We start from the raw sequence: 12,060 nt of genomic DNA, 5'->3' as shown, positions 1-12,060 counted from the left end.
ACATACTCAGTTTTCCTCGATACTATATATACCAAAGAACATTAAATATATACTATAATTACGTAGAATATATGAAAAACAATGCAAAACGAAAAAAATATTGGACGGAGAGAGAAATTGGAAAGCGAGAGAGATCGGTAGGAAATTTTTTTAAAAAAAACCACAAAAAAAAAGTTTAAGGAGTAATTTTGATTATAATATTACTACAATATCACTTACCATATTTACATAGGATATTTAATAAATCACTTACCATAATAGAATCAATGAGTTACCATATTTCACGCCTACAAGAAACACGTTATTTATTTATTTATTATTTCATATTTTTAATAAAAATGGATAATAAGGTAAATTTGGTCATACATTTGTCAAATTTTATAGGCAATTTAAGAATTTTATGAAATTTATGAGTAAAATGATAAACCAATTTAAGCTATGGCAGTTAAAATGGGGATGGATGGTTCTATCTTTGTTATTGTGAACAAATGTTGTAACAATAAATATGTAACTTTGTATTGACTGATTTGACTTGAGATAAACTCTACTCATTCTCTCAAAGTTCAAATTTCCGTCCATATAAAAAATAAAAACAAAGTAATTTTGTGTGTAAGAGTTTCATTCACTTTAAAAGGAATGATAATAAAAGTAAAACAACTTTTAAGTAACAGTTTCTTTGACTATTTATTGTTGAATTATAACGCCATTTTCATTTGTACCAATGAGCTGCTGACTAAGCAGTAATTAAGAAAGAAAATATATCAAAGTTTTGGGTAATTAAACATTAATTAAGATCATAACCACACCATTTCCAAATTCAAATAATATTTGACGAAAATGAAGATAAATTGAATGCTTTAATTTACATATCATGGAAGAAAAATCATCATAGAATCCTATTTCTCATTAATGAACTAATAATCTCTCATCAATTACTACCCATCCATAATCTTTCTATTTTACTGAAACAACTTTAATAGAATCACCCAAAGAAATTAATGAGCCACAATCTTTATAAACCATTATTTGTTTCTAAAATAGTTTAGATGTTTGTTTCGTGATATTAATCCAAAGTGTCTCTTACACATATGCTCTCAAGGGGTTATACTTGAAAACTAGAAGATTATTTTGAAAAAATATATATAAACAGAAAATATGTTGTAGGGGTCATTCTAAGAGCTAAGTCTAATGCAAGCATGAACACAAGTGAATTCACCCCTTCTCCCAACAAACACAAAGCAACAATCAAAAGTTTTTACCAATTAAACAAAAGAAAATTCCTCCCTCTCTCTCTATTTTCGTTTTTTGCTTTTCATTCTTTGCCTTTTAAAAAATATTCTTTCACAAACCAATATTATGGACAAAAGCTTCATAGTTCTCAAGCTTTCTTGAGTTTAAAATGAAGAATGGCTAAAGGTTAATGGTTGAAATGGTAATCAAATACTTCGTTTTTTTCCTCTTTTTCTCTCTCTTTTTGTTTCCCACTATTGAGACTCAAGTGTTCTATATATATAACTGTTTTTCTCTTTTATCTCCCTCTGTTCTCTACCATCCACAGTTGCCAAGTTTCCTTCATTTCTGTCGACTTCTTGGTCGTCTTCTCAATTTGTTTCAGTTTGAAACTGCTGCCTGCAAAGCTTACTGATTGGACTTCGAGACGTGGAGAAGCGTAAAGCAGCAACCGATGAGCTCTCAAAGCATAATGATGAGAAGGATGCTCCTATAATTTGAAAGGCTTGAAGTTTAGAGGGAGAGGATAGGCAAAAAAAAAAAAAAAAAAAAAAAAGTATGCCAACAGTTTGGTTTTCTTTGAAAAAGTCTTTCCCTTGCAAACCAGAGCCATCTGAAGTTTATGATCCAAAGAACAGGAAACAACTCAACACAATCACAACTAAGAAAGCATCCAGAAAGTCAGGATGTTCTTCTGGAAGGTCTGGTTGTTCAAGGTCCATAGCAAATCTCAAAGATGTAATCCATGGAAGCAAGAGGCACATGGAAAAACCACCGATATGCAGCCCCAGGTCGATCGGTAGCAGTGAGTTCCTCAACCCAATTGCTCATGAAGTCATACTAAGCAACTCCAAGTGTGAGCTCAAGATCACTGGTTTTGGAAGCTTCCACCAAGAGGGTGTGGGAAGTGCTGGCTTTGGCGGGGGTGGGGGTGGGAATTCGCCATTTTTCGGTACACTAAGACCCGGAACTCCTGGTCCTGAGGAGCACTTTGTTAACAACTCCAATTCTCCTTTTAATAACACTTCCATGTCTGCTGCAAGAAAGGTTCCTTCTCTTTTATCATATAGAAATGGGTCTGCAGCTGGGAGTACTGCTAAATCTAAGGTGAGTGGGGAAGTTCATCCAAGCAAAAGATTCTCCCCGCTAACTGAATTAAACGGTAATACGTTTTCGACAGTTACTTGCCACAAATGTGGAGAGCAGTTCTGCAAATTGGAGGCTGCTGAGTCTCACCATCTCTCTAAGCATGCTGGTTAGATAGCTATCCTTACCGATATTTAAGATATAAGCCAAGTTTATGGTTTTGGTTTTCTCTTCATGTTTTGTTATTCAATCCATGCGAAAGGGTAGATCTTATACATGTACTTGCTGAGTCCGACTGACTTTCTTCGTTATTCTTGCGTTTATCATCTTCACTACGTTTGTTATATATTACTACGGTTAAAGTTTTATTGCTTCATCAAAATGGCTACTAAAAGTTTGAGTTGAGGTCATCATGGAGTTCCTTCTTTCTTTCTGTCAGCAGCTGACTATGCTCTTTCTTTCATAGTTACTGAGCTTGTGGAAGGCGATTCATCAAGAAAAATTGTCGAAATAATATGTCGAACGAACTTGTTGAAATCGGAGAACAATGGCAACCGAATCGAACGAGTCTTCAAAGTTCACAATATGCAAAAAACATTAGCTGGATTTGAAGAATACAGAGAAATGGTGAAGATCAAGGCAAGCAAGCTTTCGAAGAAACACCCTCGTTGCCTTGCCGATGGTAACGAGCTGCTGAGGTTTTATGGAACTACTCTAGCCTGCTCTCTTGGACTAAATGGCTCCTCTAGCCTCTGCACATCACAGAAATGCAGTGTCTGCAGAATCATAAGGAATGGTTTCTCAGCCAAGAAGGATATGAAAGAAGAAGTAGGAGTTTTCACGACTTCGACGAGCGGAAAAGCTTTCGAAACCATTGAAACGACAGAAGAAAGCTCGTTGAAGAAAGCATTGATAATCTGCAGAGTGATTGCAGGGAGGGTTCATAGGCCTTTGGAAAATATACAAGATGTGGTTGGCCAAGCAGGGTTTGATTCTTTAGCAGGCAAAGTGGGATTACATTCCAATATTGAAGAGCTTTATTTGCTTAGCCCTAGAGCTTTGCTTCCTTGTTTTGTTGTAATTTGCAAACCATGAAAGATAGAGAGAAAAAGAAAACTTGTTTTTCTCTTTGTATAACCATTCTTCTAAGGAACCTAACCCAAAGTTTCCATTTGTTGTTGAGCTTGTAATGATTTTATTTCATTTTGTTCGAATTCTTCTTTAGAATTGGTCTATAGGGATCCTGATTCACATATATTTGTTCAACGTTAAGATATACTATTAGCCTAAATATTTTGGCTCTCATAATATCTTGGCCTTAATGTGATAAAAGTTCTATGGAAATCTGATCATAAAATGCATGCATGAAACACTGAGTTACAACAAGCTATTGAACATTATTCAATCATTATATTTTTAGAGTACTTTTGATTTCAAGTTGCTTCTCAAATCATAAGTATTAAACCTCAGCACCACATGGGAGTGACTTCAAGAAATGCATCTATCTCCAATCTATATTCTTAAAAATCACTTTGAGGAAGGAAGGCTATATGAAACAAATTTGGGTAAGCCTGAATGAAAGCACATCATTTACTTTTACTGCAACATCATGACAGTACTGCTTTTAAAGCTCCATTGCTGCACATGGACCTCACAAATACAACATTTTGGGAGAAAAAAGAGGATAGAATTCTTGGACAGTAGGAATTAAATGAGAGTCTTAAATGTTGGAATGGGGTTGGTTTCAGAGTAGATGAACCCCCAATTCAAAATTTGAAACTTTCGCCCAATTTTTGACTCTGACTCGTCTTGTGGGGAGACTTCCATTTGCCCTAGCGATGTCGATTTCATGCAGACGACGGGCGAATACCCTATTTGAGGAAGAAATGAGGACTTTTATTACATTTCTAAACTAACTTCGACTTTTTCTATTGTTGGTCTAAATATTTTCTAGTTAACTCAAATCTCACATCAGTATATTTGTGCAAGCTAGGTTAACTCAAATCTCACATCAGTAGATTTATGCGAGCTAAACTGCATAACAGAACTGAGGAGACAAGATTTTTCAACATATTTAATGAAACAGCATATCCATTCCCTGAGTTTTAATTGTTCTGGCCCAGTTTTCAGTCAAAATCTAGGTGTGGGTTGCATTTGAGAAGTGTCTACCCAAGATTCTTTTACTTACCAACACCTACAATCAGTTTCACTGAGGAGGTTGTTCTTAACTGCTCCAAATATGACTTTCATATTATCGCCACGATTGGCGCTCGTCCTCTCTCTCTCCCCTTCTCTCTCGAGCCAGCGAAGACCACATTGATTATTAATGATGAATGTAGGTTTTTGTGGACAAGAGTACTGAAGTAGATTGATTTTGAAAGATACTACCTACTGAACAGGAAAGTAACAAAAAGAAAATATTTTGATACTTTCATTCACAAACTACTCAAGGAAAGTTCTCTTTCACAATTGTGAGTCATTACACTGAAGAAACTTTACAAAGCTCTCTATTCTGAGTAATGTACAAAATTTCAGGGTGATTTTAAAAAAATGGAAGAATCAACTACTTACACAAAATCAAAGAGAATAGAACGCAAGACAAACAATCAAGAGAAAAACCAAAACGGGAAAGCTACGGTCTAAATTTCATGGGTATCAGAAGCACTGTCCATTGAATCCTTTCTAAAGTGCTCAGAGCGGTCGATATCAATGGAAACTTCATCTGTTGTGGCCGACAGAGATTTTCTATGATGCTTCTGCTCGAGCCTCAAGTTGATAATTCGTGAGATAACTTGTACGATGTCTCTCATGGTAGGCCGTTTACGAGGGCTACGATTGATACATCTATACGCAAGAGCTGCAACTTCGTTCAGCTCTTGTACATTAAAGTTTCCATCTAAATGGTCATCCATAATTTCTTCCCACCCAACTTTTCCATCTGAAGTCATTGCTGCCTAAACATCTCAGAATGAAAAAATATATAAGTTGAGATGCCATTTCTGCCATAACTTGTCTAAACATCTCATAAAATATTTCCATTCATGAACAGAATTATGAAATAGCACTTATTAGTCGAAAAATAATGGAGTCGAAAACAGGGAACTTACAAGTTCAACGTACTCCATAAGGCCTTGTTGTGGGGTTCTGCCAGCTATAAGCTCAAAAAGCAATACTCCAAAGCTGTAAACGTCACTTTTCTTTGTGAATTTTCTAGTAGATATATATTCAGGATCTAGGTACCCAAAAGTTCCACGGATATTGGATACATGTTTGTCAACCATCTCTTCTCTGGAAAGCCCGAAATCGGCAACCTGCTTGATCAAGAATAAGCAGACAAGGCATCCGATGTTCTTAGAAGTGGTACTTAATTAGCACTTTAAGAACAAATTATCAGTCTTCATAGTTAGCAAACCGTACCCTAGCCCTCATGGAATCATCCAACAAAATATTTGAAGACTTAATATCACGATGTATTACTGGTGGAACTGCCTGCAGTAATACATAGAAATAAAATTACATATGATTGATTTATAAGGTTGCAAAAGCTCGTAGCTCAGTGTCCATCAAGGTTATATCATAACTTACACCATCATGGAGATATTCCAGTCCCCGTGCAACATCTAATGCAACACGAACCCTCAGATCCCAGCTCAATGATTCATTCTTCTCACCTGCAAATCAAGCAGAGTATGTCACTTTCCAAGAAACAGATGAAGAACATTGTACCAACATCTCAACCAAAAATAGATTTTCCTTCAAGGAGATGCTGATGAGTCCATTAGGAGATATATTGAGAATATTAGTAGGATACTCGTAAGGCCATACTGGTAATTAGGTAGGGGTGCCTTGGTTATAAAAAGCAGAGTTGGGGATTTTGTAAGAGGTTCATTTTGTGGATTGCCCATTTATGAGACTTGGAGAGATAGATAGTCCTCTCGGAAGGCTATTGTGATATTGTAGTATATTACTATCTGTGTTTCTTTGCGCCTGAAGACCTAACGACGCCCTCATTGAAGAAATATGTTAAAACAATCCATGTTCAACTCATTTTCCATTTAAGTTAACTAATGTTTGAACTATATGTTTGACTTCTTACCATATAAGTGAGAAGCCAAGCTTCCTTTGCTCATATATACATATACAAGTATATGTTGGGACTTTTCAGCACAGTAACCAACCAAATTTACGAGATTCCTATGATGCAACCTTCCCAGTAGCATAACCTGATAAACAGAAGAAGGTTAAATGGATAGTTGTAAACGAAAAACACAAAGCTGTTATGAATCAATCAGCAAAGTGTGGGTACTTTCTTAAAGTTAAAGATGTAACAAAGCTGGCATTACAACAGTGCAGGTTTATTAAATTTCGTCAAATCGTAAACCCAGATGAAGGTTTCAAATGGGATTTTGTTAAGACTTGTTTACTCTTTCTGAGTCATGTCCATGATTCCATTTGCTCTGTTCTTAAAGCCCAAGAACTTAGAAATTTCAATCTCTTTTGATTTCAAAATGTGTCGTTTCGTGACTATAGCATTAGAAGAAGATATATCCCATGAATAAAATCAGAATAAATAAGCGGGTTGACTCAATAGTATTAGTCAATAAGATTTGATTAAAATCATAATAGTGGTCACCTCTGTTTGGAACTCTTTCTCCCCTTGTTTGGAATCAGTTGCAAGCACCTTAACTGCAACAGTTTCACCACTCGCCATTTGAGCTCTATAAACGGGTCCGAACGCTCCTTGTCCTATTACAGTTGTGAAATTGGATGTGGCTTTTTGCAGATCCCTGCCATATCCAACAATAATAAAACTCTAAGGTCTTAAAAGAGGCTAGCAGTTTTCAAGATACCTCCAGCAATATCATCAAATTCAGACACACATCTGGATGAACTATCAAGCCACTCTTTATCGTAAGCAATTCACAAGATCGTAGAAGATATCATTAACCAAAGCTGTCACAGCAAAGTTCTAAAGAACACACCTGTAAGAATACTCGAGTATCCCAGAAGCTGCAACCACATTACTTTTCCTGAATCCATCAAGCCAATGGGACATGCCATTGTGGCCAGATTTAACAGGAGATTCTGGAGCTAAAGTTGAGTCTGATAGAATAGTGCAAGAATCAGCACCATTGATCCGGATAGGAATTGTCGTTGCCCTCCGGGAACTGCTGTTTCCTATCTGGGAACGTCGGCGTTGGTACCTAAAGCACAAGAGAGCCAAAATTGCCAAAAGAACACCAATCACAACTCCTATAGAAATACCAATTATCAGCCCAGATGACTCCCCTTTCATCTCCTCCTTTTTTCTTCCCAATTGTCAATCCAATAGGCTTAATCCATTACAATCCTGCAAGAAGAAGACTCATAAGTTATACGAGACAACTCACACATATTAAAAAGAGAAAATTCACTGTAGAGAAAGCAAAACATTTTCTGGAAAGAAGAAAAAGTACTGTTCACTTCTTCTCCAAAGCATCATTGAACCTATCAACATGAATTATCATAACATCATTCAGATTTCTCAATATCTTCGCTTCTAATTCATCAAACACTTGATCTGCATCTCATTCCTACGAAATTCTCAACTACAATAATGATCACCTGATACTCAAATCCTTCATTTTGTAAAAGCCAGCACAGACAAAAGGCAAAAAAAAAAAAAAAAAAAAAAAAAAAAAAAAAAAAAAGCTCAGACAAATGAGTCAGAATTTATAAGCCAAATCTGCCATGTCCAACCGTTCTCCACCACCAAGCTTCGAGTACAAAGCAAAAAAGACCATTAAAGACGAAGACAAGCAAAACCCAGATACCAGATCAACAGTAAAAAGAAGAAGAAACGAGTGATTTCCTTTTCCATTACAGAAAATACAAAGTGGGAACAACAGAGTGGACATTATAAGTGAGAAAATAATACCTCGGAAGGGAAGTGGTTTCAGAGAAATGAGAAATTGAGAGAGATGGGGGGTGGTGGCGTTGCAATGAAGCAAAAGAAGGAGGAAGAGAGGAAATGGAGTGAGATTCGAAGAATGCAACTCAGAGAAAGGAATCAGAGGTAGAGAGGAGAAAGAGAAGAAAATGGTATTCAAGTAATTCCAGAGTCGAAATACGATCTGTCTTGCACAATATTTTCTGTTGTTTTAACTCGGGGAAGTTGGAGTTGGATTGGATTAGGACAAGTAGAGAAAGGAGAAAGATTTGAAAAAAAATTGACATAGGGATTTTGGGTTTCTTTTCATTGAAAAATTGTTTTATTCTTGCAATTGGTAGGAAGGAAATGAAGTGAAGAAAGAACTCAACTCGTGCAAGGAATGAAGTATTTTGGGTTTCGAGTTTTGAGTAATTTATTATTTTGTTAACAATTATGCCCTCCGGCACTGCTCAATGCTTTAATGGTTTTGACTTTTGATTATACTTTATAAATATATGTAAATTTATTTAAATTTTATACATAATTTAGAGCTACATCTTTTTTTTTTTTTTAATTCTATTTAGAATTGATATTTTATTGTTAATTATAAATTAGACAGAGATGTTTCAAAATTAATTTCTATAAAATAGTAAATAACAAACTTTTATTTTCTTTTAGTTAGCCTTTTTATTTCAAGTTTAGTTATGAATCAAAATATTAGAATAATTTTGAATTATATTATATGATTGAAGATTATTGAAAGAAGTAGAATTTATAAAGAAAAAAAAGAAAAAAGGAGTCGTAATATATAGAAACATGATAACTATGACAGTTGGAGAATTGATGTAGAAAATATTTGTATATATATATATATATATATATATATATATATATATATATATATATATTTAATGTTAGTTTTTCTAGGAGATTAATTTGTTAATTTATTGTTTTTTACTATTTTAAAATTAGAATATTTGTAATAAATATTCATAAAATATTCATAGTATCTACGAGATATAAAGGTCATATAATATTTTTACACTAAAAATTTAAAAATGTGTATCTAAAATTATTGATTTGAATTTAGTTTCACCATATTTCAATTTTCAACTTTTTTGATTTTGTGCTTACGTGTAAATATTAAATTTTTATCATCTAAAATAATAGTAACTTTAAATTTAAAAACTCATTCTCCAAAGAAAACGTTAGAGATTTTAGAGTGTTGATCTAGAAAAGAATAAGGAAGAGATAAACTAATTTAAGATAAAAGACATAATGAAAAATAAGGTTTTATGTCATTTTACTTCCTCATTTTAGCTAAAAAGAAAGAGAAAAAGATATAACAAAAAAAAATATGGAAGAAAAATTTCCATTCAACTCACGTATATAACTTAAAAAAATAAAAAAAGTAAAAAAAGTTTCATAGAAATAGAAAAGAAGATAATATTGGAAAAAAAAATGAAAGAAGATATTTGTATAGATTTCCAACACCGAAAAAATAAATATTGTCTTCTTGCATTTTCCTCTCCATCTAATTGATGGTGCATTGAAATTCAATGTCAAAATTGTTATCAAATGAATAGTAAGAACACTTATAATCAAAAGCGTAAAATGGACTAAAAAAACTTCTCCATATAAGAGTTCTATATATATATAGTGACAACACGTATTATGCACGTCGAGTATCAAGGTTTTATTAAAATTTAAAAAATATATATTTTTAATATTTTAATTTTTTTTTAATATATTTATAACCTACTTTTATTTTTATAAACTTGTTTGCAGTTAAAAAATATCCAGAAATTGTGCTAATAAATTATTTGTTTAATAGACATATTATGCATTATAATATACACAATAAATCAAACATTTTTAATGATATTTTCAAATACCTATGTTATATTATTCATTATGTTATTATTAAAGTATATTTCTTCATAAAATATTTTCTACATAGTACAATTATAATATTTTCTGCAAGTAAATTATTAGAGCAATAAATTTTTAAATGGAAAAAAGTTTGTTTGAAGCATGTATGTGTTTTTTTACATATTGCTAATAAATTTTTTTTATACCGTTAACCATAAGTTATTAATTATCTATTTTTTTTATAGACAACCCATGAATATGAAATACAATAAAAATAAATTTTAGAACCACCCCTTCATCTTCACGTGATAAAATAAGTGTAAAGACAATTTTCAAATCAAATCGTTATATGTAGTCAAAATGCAATTACCATGAGTAGAAATTTATTGGCATCGTCATGACAAAAATCTTGTGTTAACTATTTGTCGAATAGAAAATTTTAAATAAGTTATTCTTGATATTACTCTAATGATTGTTGTGTATACTTACCTTAATCAATAATACTCAAATTCGAAAATCTCTATTAATTTTGCTAGCTAGTGAGTTTTGGTGCCTCATTCCTCTATTTTGGTTTTTGTCTCAATTGATTGATTTCTACGTGATTTGATGCTCCAATGCTCCAATGCTTCAATTAGCATAATGAGCTTTATGTAGTGAATTGAATTTGTAGAATGAGAAGAGATGTTAGATGCAAAAATTTATTTATTTATTATTGGTGCGAATTGTCTAATTAATGTTAGTTAGTTGATGGTTTTGTAATGATAAAAAAATTAATGAAAATCATTTTTTAAAAAGATGAATGAAAATTTGGAAAGCTAAAAGTTTTTGAAATTAAAAAAAAAAAAAGTGTAACTTCTAATTAATGTATTAAGTAGTAATTTGTTTTAAATGTAATTAATATTTGGATATAAATTGTTAATTAGTTTAACAAGTTAAGCGACTTTACAATTTTCTTTTGAATTTTTATTCAACAAATTTTGAAATTAATAAAATTACCATTAATGTTATAGTTAGAATCATTAAAATGAAAGGGGCAAAATTGGGAGAAAAAGTTTCTCCCTATAAGCTCTTTTATATATACTAGTAAACAACGCGTGAGATGCACGTGAAAATCACACATGAAAGTTATAATTATTCTTCAAATTCATCATCTTCTTCTCCTACGTCTCTTTGTTTTACCATAATTGAATGTTGGATTTGATTTGTTTGCACAATTCAAATTCCATTTTTTAACATCTTGAGCTTACACGTTGCAAACTTATCCATCTAATCTATGTATATCAAAATAAAGTGGAAGATAGAAAGATTGTTAGTTGTGTGATAACATATAGCATTATGGAATATCAGTTACGTTGTGGAGGATGGAAAAGTTACATTATGACCCTAATAACATAGAACATTAACTAATATCAGTTATGAAATCAAAATATTTTTTTAATAAGGAGATAAAAAGTTAACGAAGTGTAACTTCTATCTTGTTGAATGTGAAAATGACCACTAACATTAAATCTATGTAAATGAGAAAATTGCCACTAAAGCAAGACTAAAAAAAAGTTATAATGAAAGGATAAAAACATACATCAAAATCATATTTCTTTTTAAAGTATGAAATTATAAATGTGAAATTATATTTTTCTTTAATGATTTTGTAGGTAAAAAATTAAGGAAAAGACTTTAATATTTCTTGCTTTACATATCTTATTACATTTATGTATACTTTATAAATTTCAACAATATTTATGTTGTTTTAACAAAATCAAAGTATAAGTCACTCTATCATTTCATTAATAAAATAGCTTTGATAAAAAAAATTAAATGAAGAAAAAAACATGAGCAAGATTCTCATGATTACATTAAAAAAAGATTATCAATATTATATGATTTGAACATAAAGAGTATAGGCAGATGTACATGTCAACCACGAAGTTAGTGGTTTAAGTTTCCCCTAACTTTTGTTATAT

The 12,060-nt window shown here is 32.2% G+C and overlaps 2 protein-coding genes across 4 annotated transcripts; one reads left to right on the top strand and one right to left on the bottom strand.

The window, feature by feature from the left end:
- Positions 1-1,242: 1,242 nt before the first annotated feature.
- On the top strand, positions 1,243-3,489 carry LOC103494961 (uncharacterized). The gene is made up of 3 exons (XM_008456351.3): positions 1,243-1,432; positions 1,559-2,485; positions 2,783-3,489. Exons 2-3 carry the CDS (start codon positions 1,789-1,791, stop codon positions 3,409-3,411), a joined length of 1,326 nt encoding a protein of 441 aa, XP_008454573.3. The 5' UTR covers positions 1,243-1,432; positions 1,559-1,788; the 3' UTR covers positions 3,412-3,489.
- Positions 3,490-4,720: 1,231 nt separating this feature from the next.
- LOC103494962 (calcium/calmodulin-regulated receptor-like kinase 1) lies at positions 4,721-8,638 on the bottom strand. Of its 3 annotated transcripts, none has more exons than XM_017046116.2 (9): positions 8,234-8,631; positions 7,773-7,934; positions 7,299-7,666; positions 6,950-7,103; positions 6,413-6,539; positions 5,902-5,987; positions 5,734-5,805; positions 5,424-5,627; positions 4,721-5,270 (listed from the first exon to the last, which is right to left on the bottom strand). In XM_017046116.2, the coding sequence occupies exons 3-9, from the start codon at positions 7,610-7,612 to the stop codon at positions 4,956-4,958; spliced, it is 1,272 nt and encodes a 423-aa protein (XP_016901605.1). In that variant the 5' UTR covers positions 7,613-7,666; positions 7,773-7,934; positions 8,234-8,631; the 3' UTR covers positions 4,721-4,955. The 3 variants fall into 3 exon arrangements, with proteins under 3 accessions (XP_016901605.1, XP_008454575.1, XP_008454574.1); XM_008456353.3 differs by having other exon boundaries at positions 7,773-7,803; XM_008456352.3 differs by lacking the exon at positions 7,773-7,934 and having other exon boundaries at positions 8,234-8,638.
- Between the last annotated feature and the right edge of the window lie 3,422 nt (positions 8,639-12,060).

This window comes from Cucumis melo, chromosome 4 (assembly GCF_025177605.1).
Source record: "Cucumis melo cultivar AY chromosome 4, USDA_Cmelo_AY_1.0, whole genome shotgun sequence".
In the NCBI taxonomy this organism is placed as follows: domain Eukaryota; kingdom Viridiplantae; phylum Streptophyta; class Magnoliopsida; order Cucurbitales; family Cucurbitaceae; genus Cucumis; species Cucumis melo.
Note: the sequence above shows the minus strand (reverse complement) of the source record. Positions and strands in the feature narration are given on the sequence as shown.